We start from the raw sequence: 20,290 nt of genomic DNA on the forward strand, positions 1-20,290 counted from the left end.
TTGTCTAATTGCCTTGCACGATCTTTGTTTCTGGCTTGAAGTTCAAACCTAGAGTCCTGAATGTGAGGTACAAGTTAGGTCTGGTGGAGGTGAGCAGTAAGGCAACTGGTTGAGTAAACTTAGACTAGGTCTGGAGATGACTGAGGGAGTAAGGAGAAATCTGGAAACATTTCTGCTGTCATTTTTATAGCTGCTTCTTCCTGACTCTAACTTCAAAATCCCCTAATCCATTTGTCATGCGTTTTGATTTATGTGAACTTCACTGAATCTGTGTAACTGAGTGGTTACAGCACCAAGATTAAAAGTGGAACTAGAGAAGTGCTACTCATGCCGAAAGCAGAAGCAACAGAGGAGAAATCAAAGAGAAACCAAGTCTGCTGAATCACCAGTGGGAGGGAGCTGCAGGGCTTTGTCCCATTCCTTGAGAACATCAAATTCCTTACGGAATACAGAAGCAGAGAATCCTGCGTCTGTTAGAACTGAATATTGGTAGTAAAGATATGTTTGAAGTTTAAACTTTAAAAGTTTACATTACATGGAGAGCAAACCACGTAATGGTAGCCTTCTCATATGAGATAATATAGATCAGATCAGAGTTTCTCAATCCTTTTTTCATTATTGCCCCCTCAGGAGCCTTTTTAGACAATTTTTTCCTAGTCAGCCCCCCCATGAGGTTTTAATACCACAGATATTCTGTATATCTGTTTATGTACTGTAGGTATATCTGTGCTTTATACATAAAAAGAGTGAAATTCCTCCCCTCCCCCATCAAAGCCCAGCTTCAGCCTTGGGGTCAGTATCGCTCCTGCTGAGAATGCATGATAAAGCTGCTAATGTGACTGGGTAAAATTAAGATTGTATTTAAAGGGATCATCAAAAAAGATATTTTCATGTTGTAATCTAGAGATTATGGGACTAGAGAACTGGTCCAAACTCATGTCAACAAAAAGAGATGTAACATCTGCATATCTCAGTTCAAGAGAACCTCTGGAAGAGTAACCCTGTCTTCTGAAGCACTGCCAAATCTTTGCGACGTTTAACAGTGATGGTTATACCTAGATTCTGCTCTAAATGATAAGAAACAATGTGGCACATTTCTAAATTATTTGTATTTCCTGACTCATTTCTATGATTTGTTCATGATTTAAGGAGACTAGGTGTCCTTCTTGAGTGGGGCAGTTTTGCTTTGGGAGTGACTATCCTACTGTCCCCAAAAGGTAAAGGCAGGCTACCAGAGTCCTAGTTTGGCAGAACAGTTAAATATTTCAGTTGTTTTTCTTTCTCATGGCAGGGTTAGCTGTGACCTACAAGATCACAGGAGATAATAAGGCAGGGGTTGGAAACTCAAATGCCTGCAAGGGCCAGGCATGTAAAAGAAATGCATAAACAGTGATGTGTAAGACATGAGTGCTTTATTAGTCAATTTTGGTTGCTTATACTGCTTACAACAGCAGCACACATTTGTTTTTCTTGCTTGTGGATCTGCCGGTCGGCCAGGGTGGGGCTCCTCTCCTTCCAGGTGCAGTCAGGTTCAGGTCTGCTCTGTGTGCAACAACAGCAGTAGAGCAGTCGGAAAACTTGGGAGAGATGTCTAATTGGCCTTCCGAGAACACAGTCTGCTGACCTGACTTGTTTATCCTGCCCACTGGTTTGAAAGGCAAGATAATCAGGCCTCTGTCGTAACATAGGAGTTTAGCCTATGTGATTGATTGGATCATTGTTCCCAATGCTTCGCTCACTCCCTGATTTAGAAATAAACTTCTTTCTACATAAAGGTTTTGTAGAGTCTTTCTTATAGCACGTATTACGTGATTTTCTAAATGAGTGATTATTTCTCTTGATACTGTTTGATTTTTTTTTAATGGTACAACTTGGGGTACTTGTCATTCTCATGTCCTCCTGCTTTTTTCTGCTCTGTTTACCTCCCTTCTCTTTCTGCCTCCCTTTCTGTTTACTTCAAAAGCAGCAGTAGTTAGTATGAAATAAGAGTGGAGAGAATCCAAGATACAAAATCTTCCACATGTTGATGTAAAATAATTTAAGATCAAGGTTTCTTTTACAAGGCACAGTGCTACCTGGCCTTTCTGAGATTGTTTGCTTTTCTTTTGGTTTTGGCTTTAGGATTTAAAGCGTCAGTTATTTTTAAGATGGATTCTGTAGTCTGAAGACCTAATCGTATTTTACAGATTAGATCAAATTTAGATAAGTAGATGCAAGGTTGTGAGGGAGGTCGTTAAAAGATGATCTGAAGTCTTCACGTTCTCTTTTCTCAGATGAGAGCCAGGCAGTCCTTCATTTTCCTTGTGCAGAACATTGGCTTGGCAGATTGCCCCATCCTGTCACCCCCATCTTGAATGTGGGGAGAGTTAACTTGGTAAGATTTTAGGTCCTAGCTGCTCCAGGTTTCATGTTCATCTCAACCATTTAATCTCATTTAAGATTAAAATGACTAGGCTTCGTTTTTACTTTAGTACGGTTAGACTTTCATTTCTTGGGCATAATTCCCTTTCCTCTTCAAGCCAATTATTAATATTTGCTTCCTTGTTGGTATTCAAGTGATCTTCACTACTGGTTATTTTCTTTCAGTTCTTTTACATGTCTCAGGCAGAGGTGGAACTCAGGCTCTACCTATATGAAGCTGGTTGTATTCTACTGGTGTCTTCTGTGTGTAAATGCTGTATTCACTCTTGAGTTTCCAAGAAGCAAATAACTTAGACTGTTCTGGTTTGGCATGTTCTGTCTTTCTAACCACCATTGGAGCTGAACCTGGGAACTGAACACAACTTGAAATTTTGTGGTTTGGCTATTGGAATTCAGAGCTAAACTATCTGAAGCTAAAAATTATTAATGTTGAAATGTTTTAACCCACTAAGTAAACCTGAAAAAATAATGAAATTTAACTCCAGTCAGCCCATAAAAATTGCATATAACAAAATTTTTTTGAGGCTGGGAAGATAGGAAAAAATGTATGAAGGGGATCTGAGATTGCTAAAGAATTAGAAATTAGTTATTATAGTTTAAAGTAAATGTTATCCAAATTCTAATGCAAAGTGAAAAAACAAACAAAACACATACAAAAACTCCACCAAACAAACCCAGAAATCTTACAGTGTTATTCACTTAATGTTCTGCTTTCCCCAAGTCTGTACTGAATCAGTATGTAAAAATAATGAAGTAGGAAAAGTGCTAGTTGCACTTGTTTAACTTTTCAGATTTTTTTTACGTTTTCTTTGAAGATGGAATAATAAGATAATACCTTACATTTTCAGGGGATTTAATACTTTACTGAATATTTTCGTATATATCATCTTAATTAAAATGATGGCTTGTTTCACCTTTCCACTAAAAATCACAAAGTGTTTAATGGGTTAAGCTCATTAAATCTTAGAACATATCTAAAACCTGGCATGTACATAGTATGTATAGAAAGGCAGTCCTCTGTTCCTCCATCAGTTAGCACTCTGAAGAGTAATCCTGTCTCATTTTCAAAATCCACTTCTAACTTTTACTGACAGAAGTTTCCTTTGCACTGATTTCTGATGATTAATGTGATCCGTGTTGTCTTTGATAATGATAATAAGTACATGAAAAGTGTTTGGGGCTCTTTAAAACAAGCAGTCTCCAAAGCAGAGTATATAAGATGGTCCATTAGGTTGTGGGAAGAAAATATGAGAACTTTTATTGGTATTTCAATCTAAAAAATGAAGTAAACCTTAATTAATATTCAACATATGGATTGACATTGGCATCGTCACTTGGTCTGTATGTTAGACTGTCACATGGCAGGTATAGTACTGAGAAAAGGGTTCAGAAGATTGACAGAGGCACCCTGCTTGTACCTTTATTTTCAGCACCTTGGGATGAGTTGTGGTTCTACAGGTATCTCGTTAGGTGGGTTTATGGAGTCAACTAAACCAAATCTCTCAAAACAGACAAATGGCATAAAAAGTTTCCTGAAAAGAAACTGTGTGTTGAAGATAATGCTAATATGCTGAGTAGAAGTGAACCACGTGCACATAAAAGTCAGAGCTGATGATTCTCCTATGACTAATAATGTAAAAATCAATGACAATCTAGTTCCATCTGAGAAGGCGGCCAAAAATTATGAAGTTATAAAGAAGACAGTTTGATATATGGAGTTATATTCATACACAGGACAGGAAGACAAACTTCTCCAAGTTTTTCGGTGATGTTTAAAATCATGTGATACATAGTTCAATATCTAGAAAAATTTCACTAAAATTAATGATAGATACTAAAAGCCTCTTTTGGGTTAATAGCAAAAGACCAAATGTAGTACATTATTAGTAAATAACATGAGAGACATACTCATTTTTTCTGTTACAGTAAAATGGATGAAATGAAACATAGGAAACAACATGGCAACAACTTAAATGGATTCATTTGTGAATAGATCCTTTCAGAACATGTATAGAAATCATTGCAGATAATTTGAAGCATCAAGAATTAAAGCAAATTATTCAATGTGGAAGGATGCTGTATAATTAAAGTACAGAGGTTTCTGACATGGCCCAGATTATCAGATCAGTTGATTCTGTTTCAGTAATGAAATACATGAAGAACTAAATTTTCTTGTATGCTATGAAAGTAAAGATATATCACGGAAGACACAGTCTCAAAAATAAATGACTTCTTGAATAAAAAACAGTGTTTATGAGGGAATTTCCTGAGAGTAATGGTGATATTATGACTTGATAGGGGTTTAGATTGCATTATGTGTATGCATTTGTTGGAACTCATCAAATGGTACACTTAAGTTTTGTGCATTTCATCGTACGTAAAATTTACCTAAAAAATAATCATACATATTAAACTCAAGTTAATGATTTATTCCCTGAACTGTTAGGGGAAAATGTGTTGATGTTTTTGACCTGCTTTGAAATGCATTAAAAAATCTTAATATGGATTGATGAATGGGTAGAGAGATGGATTGATGAATAGAGTAGTATAGTATCGTAATAGTAAAAATGGTAATTGCTGAGTCCAGTTGGTGGATATATGGATGTTCCCTGTAAAATTCTCTGAACTTTTCCGTTGCATCATCTTTGAGCAATCTATAGCAACATAGTTGATGTCAGATGTATGAAGAGTGCTTCTGGATGGTATCAACGTTGTTAGTTTTTATGAAAATCTGACTGGTAAATTAGAGAACCTCCATAGTACTCTCTAATGAGATGAGACATGATCATGAAAATCATTTGAATCACAAGAGCTTCTTTGATTATTTCACAGTGAAGATTGTCAAAGAGTTGTTGAATTTAAAGATGGGTGAAACATTTATTTACATGAAAAGACATGTCGAATTTGCTGACCCTTTTTGTATGACCAGTGACTATGTAATATGCTACATATCAACCAACCAACCAACAAACAATGGGACACCTTACTCCATCTCTTCAAAGTGAAAGCTGTGTTTTTACAATGAGTAAGGAAGTAACTGCCTGTTTAAAGACAGATTAAAATACAGAGAGAGTTTTTTTTAAATCACTGCTTGGAAATGTTACTTTTATCATGCAATTTTTGTTGTCAAAGGTATGTGTATCTTATGAAAACTTTACTATCTGCACACTTTTAAAAACTTGTAACAATAGTTTCTATACTGTTGAAAAATCTTCCAAATGAGTCAGTTGATTTTGAAACCAATTGTTAAAAATGTTAAAATGCAGTATCTTTTTACTAGTTTGCAACAACAATTGATTGACATGAGAGAAAATGGAAATTTGTTAGCCAGAGTTCAACAAAAACTTTTGCTAATTGATGAAGGTTATTAAAAAATGAAAATAGTGATTTAGGAAGTAGAATGAATGATATATTTTTAAAATTTCAGTCCTTGCATTTTTGCAATTATCTCTTTCTCAACTATACAGTCATTGCAATTAAATACTGAAATAAGTAGAACTTAGGACTTGACATTTCAATCACAGAATTACAAAATATTTAAATCAATATTTAAAAAAATATAATTTCATTTGTTATTTCAATCACGGAATTACAAAATATTTAAATCAATATTTAAAAAAGAATATAATTTCATTTTTTATTATTGTCATTGCTTCACTGAAGTGTTGGTAAGTTATTATGAGAATGAAAGATCTGTACAACTAATAAGATAGAAACTATTTTTAAATGCTTCTAATCTTTTTTCTTTCTTGATTCCTATTTTATGCATGTTTTATACTGTGTAGAACATATCAGTAAAATAGTATAATATAATAAATATACATATATTGGAGAATCATACTAAATTTTTCTTTGTTTGTGTGTCAGAATATGTAATTAAGGGAGTTTGGAGAACCCTTTTCAGTGATCACTCACGATCTGACAAACTTATTGGTGGCAGCAATTACTTATCCTTAAAGTCTACATCATTGTTTTAGAACTTATAAATTAGCACATAGTTTCTAACTTGTGAGCCTTTGTTTTTTTTTTATTTATTTTTATTAATGTTATGATAGATTACAACCTTGTGAGATTTCAGTTGTACATTATTGTTATTCATGTTTGGGTATACCTCTTTCCCCTTTGTGCCCTCCCCCTACCTCCCCTTTTCCCTGGTAACCACTGATCAGATCTCCTTGTCAATATGTTAACTTCCACCTATGAGTGGAGTCGTATAGAGTTTGTCTTTCTCTGACTGGCTTATTTCACTTAACATAATACCCTCGAGGTCCATCCACGTTGCTGTGAATGGGCCAATTTTGTCTTTTTTATGGCTGAGTAGTATTCCATTGTGTATATATACCATATCTTTATCCAATCATCAGTTTCTGGGCATGTAGGTTGGTTCCACGTCTTGGCTATTGTCAATAATGCTGCGATGAACATAGGGGTGCAAGAGACTCTTGGGATTTCTGATTTCAGGTTCTTAGGATAGATACCCACTAATGGGACGGCTGGGTCATAGGGTATTTCTATTTTTAACTTTTTGAGACATCTCCATACTGTTTTCCATAGTGGCTGTACCAGTTTGCATTCCCACCAACAGTGTATGAGGGTTCCTTTTTCTCCACAACCTCTCCAACATTTGTCGCTCTTGGTTTTGGATGTTTTTGCCAATCTAACGGATGTAAGGTGATATCTTAGTGTAGTTTTGATTTGCATTTCCCTGATGATTAGTGATGATGAACATCTTTTCATGTGTCTATTGGCCATATTCATATCTTCTTTTGAGAAATGTCTGTTCATGTTCTCTGCCCATTTTTTGATCAGGTTGTTTGTTTTTTTGTTGTTAAGCCGTGTGAGTTCTTTGTATATTATGGAGATTAACCCTTTGTCGGATAAGTGGCTTGTAAATATTTTTTCCCAATTAGTGAGCTGTTTTTTTGTTTCAATCCTGTTTTCCCTTGCCTTGAAGAAGCTCTTTAGTCTGATGAAGTCCCATTTGTTTATTCTTTCTATTGTTTCCCTCAACTGAGGAGTTATAGTGTCCGAAAAGATTCTTTTGAAACTGATGTCAAAGAGTGTACTGCCTATATTCTTTTCTAGAAGACTTATTGTTTCAGGCCTGATCTTTAGGTCTTTGATCCATTTTGAGTTTATTTTGGTGTGTGGTGAAAAAGAATGGTCAATTTTCAATCTTTTGCATGTGGCTGTCCAGTTTTCCCAGCACCGTTTGTTGAAGAGACTTTCTTTTCTCCATTGTAGGCCCTCTGCTCCTTTGTCGAAGATTAGCTGTCCATAGATGTGTGGTTTTATCTCTGGGCTTTCAATTCTGTTCCATTGATCTGTGGACTTGTTTTTGTACCAGTACCATGCTGTTTTGATCACTGTAGCTTTGTAGTATGTTTTGAAATCGGGGATTGTGATTCCGCCAGCTTTGTTTTTCTTGCTCAGGATTGCTTTAGCAATTCGGGGTCTTTTGTTGCCCCATATGAATTTTAGGATTGTTTGTTCAATTTCTGTGAAGAATGTTCTTGGGATTCTGATTGGGATAACATTGAATCTGTAGATTGCTTTAGGTAGTATGTACATTTTAACTATGTTTATTCTTCCAATCCATGTGCATGGAATGTCTTTCCTCTCTTTATGTCGTCGTCAATTTCTTTCAAGAAAGTCTTGTAGTTTTCATTGTATAGATCCTTCACTTCCTTGGTTAAGTTTATCCCAAGGTATTTTATTCTTTTCGTTGCGATTGTGAATGGGATTGAGTTCTTGAGTTCTTTTTCTGTTAGTTCATTGTTAGTGTATAGAAATGCTACTGATTTATGTATGTTGATTTTATACCCTGCTACTTTGCTGTAGTTGTTGATTATTTCTAATAGTTTTTCTATGGATTCTTTGGGGTTTTCTATATATAAGATCATGTCGTCTGCAAACAGTGAGAGTTTTACTTCTTCATTACCTATTTGGATTCCTTTTATTTCTTTTTCCTGCCGAATTGCTCTGGCCAACACCTCCAGTACTATGTTGAATAGGAGTGGTGAAAGTGGGCACCCTTGTCTTGTTCCTGTCCTCAGAGGGATGGCTTTCAGTTTTTGTCCATTGAGTATGATGTTGGCTGTGGGTCTGTCATATATAGCCTTTATTATGTTGAGGCACTTTCCTTCTATACCCATTTTATTGAGGGTTTTTATCATAAATGGGTGTTGGATCTTATCGAATGCTTTCTCTGCATCTATTGAGATGATCATGTGGTTTTTGTTTTTCATTTTGTTGATGTAGTGTATCATGTTGATTGACTTGCGGATGTTGAACCATCCCTGTGTCCCTGGTATAGTTCCCACTTGATCATGGTGTATAATCTTTTTGATGTATTGCTGTATTCGGTTTCCCAGAATTTTGTTGAGGATTTTTGCACCTATGTTCATCAGTGATATCGGCCTGTAGTTCTCCTTCTTTGTGTTGTCCTTGTCAGGTTTGGGGATCAGAGTGATGTTGGCTTCATAGAATGTGTTAGGGAGTACTCCATCTTCCTCAATTTTCTGGAATAGTTTGAGAAGAATAGGTATTAAGTCTTCTTTGAATGTTTGGTAGAATTCTCCAGAGAAGCCGTCTGGTCCTGGACTCTTATTTTTGAGGAGGTTTTTGATTACTGTTTCTATTTCCTTACTTGTGATTGGCCTATTCAGATTCTCCATTTCTTCCTGATTCAGTTTGGGGAGGTCGTAGGAGTCTAGGAAGTTGTCCATTTCTTCCAGGTTGTTCAATTTGTTGGCATATAGTTTTTCATAGTATTCTCTTATGATCCCTTGTATTTCATTGCTATCTGTTGTGATTTCTCCTCTCTCATTCCTAATTTTATTTATTTGAGATTTCTCTCTTCTTTTCTTGGCAAGTGTAGCTAAAGGTTTGTCGATTTTGTTAATTTTTTCGAAGAACCAACTCTTTGTTTCATTGATCCTTTCTACTGTCTTTTTTGTTTCAATATCGTTTATTTCTGCTCTTATTTTTATTATTTCCCTCCTTCTACTGACTCTGGGCTTTGTTTGTTCTTCTTTTTCTAGTTCTGTTAGGTGTCGTTTGAGGTTGCTTATGTGAGCTTTTTCTTGTTTTGTGAGGTGAGCCTGTATTGCGATGAATTTCCCTCTTAGGACTGCTTTTGCTGCATCCCAAATGATTTGGTATGTGGTGTTCTCATTTTCATTTGTCTCCAGATAATATTTGATTTCTTCTTTAATTTCTTCAATAATCCATTGTTTGTTCAGAAGCATGTTGTTTAGTCTCCACATTTTTGCACCTTTCTCTGCTTTTTTCTTGTAGTGGATTTATAGTTTCATAGCATTATGATCAGAAAAGATGCTTGATATTATTTCAGCTCTCTTGTATTTATTGATGTTTGCTTTGTTTCCCAAAATATGGTCAATCCTTGAGAATGTTCCATGTGCACTTGAGAAGAATGTGTAACCTGCTGTTTTTGGATGAAGTGTTCTATATATATCTATTAAGTCCATCTGGTCTAATTTTTCATTTAATTCTATTATTTCCTTGTTGATTTTCTGTCTGGATGTTCTGTCCATTGGTGTTAATGGTGTGTTGAGGTCCCCTACTATTATTGTATTGTTGTTGATGTCTTCTTTTAGTTCTGTTAAGAGTTGCTTTACAAATTTTGGTGCTCCTGTGTTGGGTGCATATATATTTATAAGTGTTATGTCTTCTTGGTGGAGAGTCCCTTTTATCATTATGTATTGTCCCTCTGTGTCTTTCTTTATCTGTTTTGCTTTGAAGTCTACCTTGTCTGATATTAGTATAGCGACACCTGCTTTCTTTTGTTCATTATTAGCTTGGAGTATTGTTCTCCATCCCTTCACTCTGAGTCTGTGTTTGTCTTTGGGGCTGAGGTGTGTTTCCTGGAGGCAGCATATTGTTGGGTCTTGTGCTTTGATCCATCCTGCCACTCTGTGTCTTTTGATTGGGGAGTTCAATCCATTTACATTTAGAGTGATTATTGAGATGTGAGGTTGTAGCTACCATTTTATGTCTTGTTTTCTGGTTTTCTTCAATTTCCTTTGTTTCTCGTCCCATGGTTTAATCTGTTCTGATGAAGAGCTGCTACTCTCTGTTGTTGTCCTTCTACTTATCTCCTCTGCTCTTGGTTTTGTAGCCCCTTGCCTTTTTTTGATTTTTCAGGAATGAGGGTTTTCCTGAGGATTTCCTGAAGAGGAGCTTTTGTGGCAATGAACTCCCTTAATTTTTGTTTATCTGGGAAAGTTTTTATTTCTCCATCGTATTTGAAGGATATTTTTGCTGGGTAGAGAATTCTCTGCTGTAGGTTTTTGTCCTTCAGATTTTTGAATATATCATTCCACTCTCTTCTAGCCTGTAAAGTTTCTGCTGAGAAATCTGCTGATAGCCTGATGGGGGTTCCTTTGTAGGTTAGTTTCTTTTGCCTGGCTGTCCTTAGTATTTTCTCCTTGTCGTTGACTTTTGCTAGCTTCACTACTATATGCCGTGGGGTTGGTCTTCTTGCATTGATAAAGTTTGGAGATCTATTGGCTTCTGTCACCTGAAGATCCATCTCTCTCACCAGATTTGGGAAGTTCTCAGCCATTATTTCTTTGAATAGGCTTTCTGCCCCTTTCTCCTTCTCTTCTCCCTCTGGTATACCTATAATCCTTACGTTGCATCTCCTAATTGTGTCTGATAATTCTCGGAGGGTTTCTTTATTTCTTTTTAGTCTTACTTCTCTCTCCTCCTCTGCCTGCAGCATTTCTATATTCCCATCTTCCAAATTGCTAATTCTTTCCTCCATATTATCGGCCCTACTGTTCAGTGCATCTAGATTTTTCTTAATCTCCTCTATTGTGTTCTTCATTTCCAGTATTTCTGTTTGGTTCTTCTTTATAGTATCAAACTCTTTTGTGACATAGCTCCTGAACTCGTTGAGTTGTCTATCTGAATTCTCTCTTAACTCATTGAGTATTTTAATGATGGCTGTTTTGAAGTCATCATCATTTAGGTTATATATTTCATTTTCTTTGGGATTGTTGTCTGTGTATTTGTTGTTTTCCTTCTGTTCTGGAGATTTAATGTATTTTTTCATATTGCTTGATGTTGTAGATTTGTGCCTCTGCATAGAGATAGAGATTAGTTGCTCCTTCCACTTGTTTCTGCTGGTGTGGTGGGGGAGCAGCTGTTTATACTGCACCAATCAGGAACCCTATCCGCAGTTGCTAACTGGGCCTGGGCCCCTCCTCGTAGTCACAGTGGTCCTTTGGATTCCCTCTTCTGCCGTGGGGGCCATTACGGGGGGGCTTCAGGCTGCTGGTGCCTACTGTTGCAGCCTCTGGAGCTTCACCCAGCCCCAGTCCTCTCCAAGATCTCTGGCAATCTCTTGCCCAGCCGTGCCGGCAGTGGCAGCCAGGGGGCCGCCATGCCCTCTGTGATTTTCTCTGGGACCGTCTGGGCGCCGTGGACACCAGGCGGGATCTCCCTGCCAATGGCGGGGCGAGACTCTCCCCACGGGCTCAAGTGTGTAACTCTAGAGTTTCCCTCTGCGTTTAGGAGTAATTGCGGGGGGTTTAGGTAGGGTTCTGGTCACCCGTTTCCACCGTCACTCCTCTGGTGTGTGCGCGCTCCTGCCCTAGGTGTGTGTTGATCTTCTGGGGGCGTCCGTTGGAAGAAAGCCGCTTGCAGGTACTAGGCTGTTTGGTCAGGGTTGGAGAGTTTTCACCTATCTCCACCTCCTCCCGGAGGGAAGTCCGTCCGCCTTCCAGTGTATAGTCACGTGGATCTCTCAGACGTCCTGAGATGCTATCTGGATATCCTTTGTTAAGCGATGAGTGTCCAAATAATTGTAGACTCGAAGGGGGAGAGACAAAGAGGACTACTCACGGCGCCATCTTGGATCTTCTCCTCTGAGCCTTTGTTTTTTAATGTTGAGCCTTGGTGAATGAAGTTTACCTTTGCCTGTGTGCTAAAGCAGTGGTTCTCAAAGAATAGAGCAGCATCAGCATCACTTGGGAGCTTATTAGAAATATAAATTCCCAGGCCCCATCCCAGACCTACTGAACTGAAAATGCTGGGTAACAGGCTTGCCAGGGGATTCTAATGTTCACTCAAGTTTGAGAAGCACTGGCCTACATGTTTTAGGCTCATGGATCATCCCTCCTTATGTCTTCCTAGTCATGATGTATCTGAGACCATTTCTCTCCAACTATAGTATATCTCAGTCTTAGCTCAGACTTTTTTCATCTCCACTGGAGATTTTCTTCTCTCTTCCCTCCCTCCTCTTCTTTTCCTTTCTTCCTATCGTGAAAAATTGTTCATTAGTGTTATTTTCACAAAAGGGATAGTGTCTGGGTTCCTAAAATTTGGATACCACAGCCAATGTGACAAATAGCATATACTTAAGGGTGATATTTTTAACATTTTCAAATGAATTTTTGGTAACTACTTCCAGCTGGACTTGAATATATATGTGATTAATTTTGTGTTCTTTTCTGTCTATATCCTCTTGAATTCAACTTTTATAATCTCAAAATAGCTTTCCTACAACTAAAATTTCACAGCATTCATTTCAATGGATGAATCACCTACACTCAACAATTGTTGAATTTTGTTACTTTTGCATTTCTCTCTTTCTACACAAACACAACACACTTTTTTCACGGAACCATTTAAAAGTAACTTGTATACGTCAGTACCCTTCATTCCTAAATACTTTACTCTAAAGATCAAAGTAGCTTTTAATGGGACTGTTACAAAATTATTCTGAAAGGCCAATTCATAACAAATGCTAAACCAATTAATAAATCCTAAATATTTTCAAGATCCTTTTATAACTGTCTTATGAGGAAAAGGTATAGAACTCCCAAGTTGTGAATGTATAAATGAATCCTCCAGCTTTTCTCAGCCACAGTTTTTCATTTGAACTACAGAACACAGAGGATGATTTGAGTGACTATTTTTTTCATTTCTCTCAAGGATGGTACGTAACCAGTACCAATCCAGATGCATAGGGGAGAAGTTAATTCATTATATACAATGGATGTGTTAGAATGTTCTCTCCAGGAACTTGGGTTAGTTGGACTGTGTATGTGGCAAGTTCTTAAAAGGATTTTGCTTTGAATAGCTTGTGATGTTTATACAAGTATCTTTTTTCTTTTTAGATTACAGGTCCACCAGGTTGTGGAAAAACTCAGTTTTGTATAATGATGAGCATTTTGGCTACATTACCCATTGACATGGGAGGATTGGAAGGAGCTGTTGTGTACATTGACACAGAGGCAGCATTTAGTGCTGAACGGTAGGAGATTTCCTTATTTTCTATTATATTGCTTTATTTTTGTAACTTACAGCATGTAATATTTACAAATAGGTTGACATTTGCCTTTTTTTTGAGAACACAGAATGCTAGATACTGTTTTAAAGGAATTATCCTTTTAAAGTTGACATAGGAAGCAGTTTCTTTTTGTTGTTTCTATCTTTTTCTTATTGGCTTAAGTGGGGTTCCTGGATAAGCTGTGTTTTGCAGAGATTCAGGAAGAAAGAAATTCAAGAAACAGAGAAAGGAATCTAAGTAGGAAATGGGGAAGTTGCAAAATTAATAAGAAACACAAAAGATAAGCTGCTTTATAAGTAATTTCTAGTTGGACGTAAAATATTAGTGAATGGAAAAACTGCAAATTTCAAAACAATTTTTGATTGAGAAGTACTTTGCTTTGATCTTTGAAATAGTATGATGTTAAATGTAGGAAATGATATGCCACTGGTTTGTCACGTCTTTGAGTTTGTGTTCTATTTTTGTTTCTTCAGAGCCAAATCCAGTGACTGACACACATTACATGCTCAGAAAATGTTTGATAAATGAATGAATTGACAGATGTTACTCTCAGATTGTGAAATCCAGATACCATTTCCTACTAAAAGGAATGAGGTTCCTAGGGGAAATGGCTGATCCTAGCTCTGGAGCAGGAAATTTTTAGGATGGTCTGAAACATCATATCAGATAGCAAGGAAGCTATCAAAGACTATGTAGGGGACTGTCAGAAGGACTCACGAGTCAACCTGAAGAGCTCTCACTGGCCAAAGATGAAACAGGTTGAGCACCAGTAAGAATAGCAATGGTGGTGGATTAAAACACATGAAATATGTTTAAATCCATGAGTCTATACTATTAAGAAATGAAAAGCACCTAATTGATCACTATTCAAGAATTCTGGAGAAGGAACTCATTTTGAAAATGAGTGAAAAAATGGAAATCAAGTATCTGTTCTCCTTTTCTATATAAACTGTTATGAGTAACAAATAGATCTTTTTATAGACATACTCCAGTAATAAATGAAGAAGGAATGATAGACTATCACCAAGTTACAAACCTTAACCATTTAATGGATCTAGGATTTGAATATTGTGATATAATAAATATATATTTTGTCTTCATCCTGGTTCTTGGCAAAATGGCTTCATAAACTTTTGGAATTTCCTAAGTGATAGAGGTGAGAGGAGCATCATTTGTTATTCATAATTATTCCCTTTCAATCATACTTGAGTTTATGCTAACGACATGACTCTTGGTGGGACCCTAGATAGCTTCAGATATGGGCTGGTTGCCAGAAGAACCAATCATGTGATTATAGTTATGGAACTTTTAGGGCCCCCATTTCCCCAACCTCTGAAGAAGGGAGAGGGGCAGGAAACCAGGTAATCACCAATGGCCCATGATTTAATCAGTCATGCTTATGTAATGGAATCTCCACAGAAATCTCTAGATGATAGGATTTGGAAAGCTTCCAGGTTGGTGAACACAAAGAAGTGCTGGAAGGTGGTGCACCCAGAGAGGTCATGGGGTCTCTGTGTTCTCCTTTACCCCTCAATACCATACCCTGTGCATCTCTTTCATTTGGCTGATCCTGAGTTGTATCCTGTATAAAAAACTGGTACTAGTCAGTAAAGTGCATTCCTGAGTTCTGTGAGCCATTCTAGAAAATTATTGAGCCTGAGGAGGGGGCCATGGGAACTCTCAATTTATAGCTGGTTGGTCAGAAGTATCAGAGGCCTGGGACTTGCCATTGGTGACTGAAGTGGGGGCAGTCTTGTGGGACTGAGCCTTTAACCTGTGGGGTCTGAGGTAACTCCTGGTAGTGTTAGAATTGAATTAAGTTGTAGGACACCCAGTTGGTGTCCACAGAGAATTGGAGAATTGCTTGGTGTGGAAAACCCACACATTTGCTGTCAGAAATGTGAGTAAAAACAGTTCATAAACATAAAGGTTGTTAACATCACAAGAAGACAGCCAGTCATTGTGGCACTTCCTGATGGAAGAGTAATCAAGCCTGAATGAGATCAAGCCTTCGGTTTACAACATATACAGAGAAGAGAGGAACGTGTTAAACTACACCAGAGGGATGCAATCAGAAAATCCAAGCTGGGAAATGACAGAAAAAACAACCTGGTTTCTTTAACAAATAAATTATACGATTGAAAAACAGAGTTGGAAGAGGAACCTTTGGATTTAAAGAGACTTAAAAGATGTATTGCTCTCCTCACATTGTACATCTGAAACTCGCACAATGCTGTATGTCAATTATATCTCAATTAAGCTGAAAAAAAAATGTTTGATCAGTTGCAATGTGATGAACGTATTTGGATCTTAAACAAATAAATGGTAAAAAAAAAAAAAAAGACAAAAACCGAAACATAAATGAGATGACTGGAAATCTGAACACTGAAATGTATTTGATACTAAAGCTGGTGAAGACATTGGTTCACTCAGGTTGTCCAAGTGAAAGATAGTCTTTAAAATGCCAGTGACTGGCCTTCAACCAACAAACCAAGTAAGTATTAAATAGCCAATTAGGTAATAACTGGCTAATGTATACATAGCTCTTACAAAGGTCATGGGAAATTTGCTTAAAGAATTGAAGGATAAGTTTATTCTGATAATAGCAGTTCGGTTCACTGTAATTAGATTCCTGCTTTCTTGCACCACATGCAAAACTCAGTGTAGGATGTCTTCTTAAGGAATAAACCGTTGCATGACTCCATTGTTATCAATATTACAGCTCAGAGTAGGTTAAAAATCCTATCAGTGAATTGGGTGAAATCCAGTATAAACACAATAGCACGTAACTAGTCCAAATTAGTTTGTGGAGATTTTTGTTTGCTTTTCTTTGTCTTGGCATATAGCCTTAATTATCTACTTTTTGCATCCTCCATATTTACTTATTTTCCTTTATTATCTTTTCCTGCCTATGTGCATATTAGTACTTGCATTAGAGGCAGGTTGGAAAATGAAAAGGTAAAATTTTCATCCCTTTGTTGGAATTATGTTGCATAATTCACAAGGAGCTCTTATGAAGGTCATTTCAGGATAGGGGTTGAAACTTACATTGTTTTTACTTTTCTAGTCTGTTCTCCACAAGGCTGGAAAAGTGTGGTCATCTGGCTGCTATATGGAATGCATTTTGAGGTCTGATAATAGAGTCAGGTGGAATAAAAAGTACCAGTGCTGTTTTGCAGACTTGGCATTCTTATGCTGCCTTCTGGAGTTTGTCATGGTGGGTCAGAGAATGGAGCTGGCTCTGTACTGCCTGGTCACATTTCATTTGTGCTGTTACAGGACTGCTTGACTTCTATTTGGATTTATTGGGGAAGGTTGGTCAATTAGTTAGGAAAGCGTTCTGCTGCAAGTAACGGAATACCCAAAGAACAGTGGCTTAAACAAAAAGAGGTTCGTTTTTTTCACGTAACAAGAAGACTTGAATAGGTGGTTGCTGGCAGTGGTTCTGCTGATCACTGATGACAGGGAGACCTAGGGCTGTGTATTTAGGCATTGTATCCATTCTGTGCTCAAGGCAATGGGAAGGGAAAGGGCCAGCTGTATCTTTTATCAGGAAAGTATAATTTTTTCAGACTAGCTACCTCCTTCTCTCTGCCGATTTTCTTTTCATCCTCTGGAATCGTCCTGCACATTTCTCACTGAGCCACCCCTGTATGCAAGGGAGGATGGTAAAGTGAGGGAAAAAGTTGTAACAAGCACGATGAGTTGCCTGGGGCTGGTTAACATTGCTGCCTGAATAAAATTGGAGTTCTCATAGCAAGGAAGAAGTGGGAATGGATATTGCTAGGTAATTAACAGTGTCTGCTACCACTGGGATAGTTTCTAGACTTAGAGAAGAGGTAAAGCAGGAAAATATGAGACTCAAAAAGGAATATAGTGTAACTCTTTGTATGTCTCTATATTGTAACTCTTTGTATGTCCCTGTATGTAGCATTGTCTCATTTTGTGCTTACAAGCAAGTAAATGAGAAAGTGAATTGAAGGATTAATATGAGGGATGATTAAAGGATTTACATATAGAGAACTTCGGGTAAGTGGTAAAAAGTGGAAAATAATTTCTGTCAGTAAATTGCTAGATGTATTACAAAGCTATAGTAATCAAAACAGTATGGTCTTGGCATAAAAACAGAAACACAGATCAATGGATCAGAATAGAGAGCCCAGAAATAAATATGATAATAATACATAAATAAATATGATCAATTAATTTATGACAGAGGAGCCAAGAATATACAATGTGGAAATGACAGTCTCTTCAATAAATGGTGTTGGGAAAACTGGACAGCCACGTGCAAAACAATGAAACTAGACTCATATCTTACACTGTACACAAAAATTAACTCAAAATGGGTTAAAGACTTGAATGGAAGATCTGAAACCATGAAACTCCTAGAAGGAAACATAGGTAGTAAGCTCCCCGACATCGATCTTAGTGATGGTTTTTTGGGTCTGACTCCAAAAGCAAAGGCAACAAAAGCAGAAATCAACAAGTGGGACTAAATCAAACTAAAAAACTTCTGCACAGCAAAGGAAATCATCAGCAAAATGAAAAGGCAATCTACTGAATGGGAGAAGATATTTGCAAGTCATATATCTGATAAGGGTTAATATCCAAAATATATAAAGAACTCATACAGCTCAATAGCAAAAAAACAATCCAATTAAAAAATGAGCAGAGGATCTGAACAGCCTTTTTTCCAAAGACATATAGAAGGCCAGTAGGTACATGAAAAGGTGCTCAACATCACTAATCATCAGGGAAATGCAAATCAAACCACAATGAGATATCACCTCTTAGATATGGCTGTTAACACAAAGACAATAACAAGCGTTAGGATGTTGAGAAAAGGGAACCCTTGTGTATTTTTGGTGGGAATGTAAATTGGTGCAGCCACTATGGAAGATAGTATGGAGGTTTTTTATAAAATTAAAAATGTAACTACCATAAGATCCAGCAATTCTACTTCTGGGTATTTATCCAAAGAAAGTGAAAGCACTAACTCAAAAAGATGTATGCACCTCCATGTTCATACAGCATTATTTACAATAGCCAAGATATGCAAACAACCTGAGTATCCATTGATGGATGAATGGGTAAAGTAAATGTGGTATATATATATATACAATGGAATATTGTTCAGCCATAGAAAAGAATAAAATCTTGCCATTTGCAACAACATGAATAGACCTTGAGGGCATTATGTTAAGTGAAATGGGTCAGACAGAGAAAGACAAATACCATATGATCTCACTTATATGTAGAATCTAAACAAAACAAAAGAAAACAAAACAAGAAAAACAAGCTCATACGGATTGGTGGTTGCTAGAGGCAGGGGCAGAGGGTGGGCAGAATGGGTGAAGGGGGTCAAAAGGTACAAACTTCCAGTTATAAAATGAATAAATCATGGGGATGTAATGTACAGCATGGTGACTATGGTTAATAATACTGTATTGCTTATTTGAAAGCTGCTGAGACAGTAGATCTTAAAAGTTCTCATCACAAGAAAAAAAATTTTGTGACTAGGGTCACGAGTGTTAACTAGAATTATTGTGGTGATCATTTCACAATGTGTACAAATATTGAATCATTGTGTCTAACACCTGAAAGTAGTATAATGTTATATGCCGATTATACCTTAATAAAGAAAAAAAGTCCTATACAAATTCTTTCATAGAATAAAAAAGATGGAAAAAAAGAATAAAAATATGATAGATATCATGAAAAATTAAAAAAAATAAGAAGATACAGGTTCAAATATGCTTTTTATGTTGAGCCAAAGTAACCCTCTGTGAAGCTTCCAAATTTGGAACCTAGCTCTATTCCATGAAACATGACAAAATAAGGCTAATCTTTCTACTATCTGTCCTTTGAATTAGTGGTTCTTGAATTTGGTGCACATTGGAGTCATCTGGGGAGCTTAACTACCAGTTCCTAGAACCTACCAGCAAAATTCGGATTCATCTTGTCTTGGATGTGACTTGGCATCTGAAGTTTTAAAACCTCCCCCTGCGATTCTAATGTGCAGACCACATTGAGAACCACTATTTGAAAAGAGCTATCTTGTTCCCAACACTTTTAGTCTTCTCTTCCAAAACTAATTCTTTTTTCCTTCTATTATTCTGCATGACATAATTTCCAGATTCCCTCATCATCTTAGTCCCCTGAATATGCTCTGCTTAGTTGAAGTTGATCTTTAAATGCTGAACCTAGAAGTTCTCTAGTAGTCTGACCGGCGCAGAATAAAGTTGTCATTGTGATTTTTTATTCTTTGCAGATTGACTTGCATTAGTGTTTGAGTAACTGTGTGACACTGGTAGCATATGGTGAGCCTATAATCAACTAAAGCTCTTAGCTCCTTTTCACGTGAACTCATGCTAAACCGTGAATTCCCAATTCTGAATGTACAGAGTTGACTTTCTGAATTTCCTGATTTATTTTTTAATTTTTTTATTGAGTTCATAATAGGTTACATCATTGTGAAATTTCAGTTGCACCTTATTTCTTGTCCGTCACCATATATGTGCTTCTCTTCACTCCCTGTGCCCACTC

The 20,290-nt window shown here is 37.0% G+C and overlaps 1 protein-coding gene across 24 annotated transcripts in view; it reads left to right on the forward strand.

Moving 5' to 3' along the window:
- The window catches only part of RAD51B (RAD51 paralog B), a 638,238-nt gene that overhangs the window by 14,643 nt on the left and 603,305 nt on the right, over positions 1–20,290 (forward strand). For all 24 annotated transcript variants that reach the window (XR_011504632.1, XR_011504641.1, XR_011504640.1 and 21 more), the window contains one exon: positions 13,569–13,705. Coding sequence is in view for 14 of the 24 variants with exons in the window: in XM_070513850.1 (XP_070369951.1) it covers positions 13,569–13,705 (137 nt within the window). In the remaining 10 variants the exon portion in view is untranslated. The remainder of the gene's footprint in view (positions 1–13,568; positions 13,706–20,290) is intronic.

This window comes from Equus asinus, chromosome 7 (assembly GCF_041296235.1).
Source record: "Equus asinus isolate D_3611 breed Donkey chromosome 7, EquAss-T2T_v2, whole genome shotgun sequence".
In the NCBI taxonomy this organism is placed as follows: domain Eukaryota; kingdom Metazoa; phylum Chordata; class Mammalia; order Perissodactyla; family Equidae; genus Equus; species Equus asinus.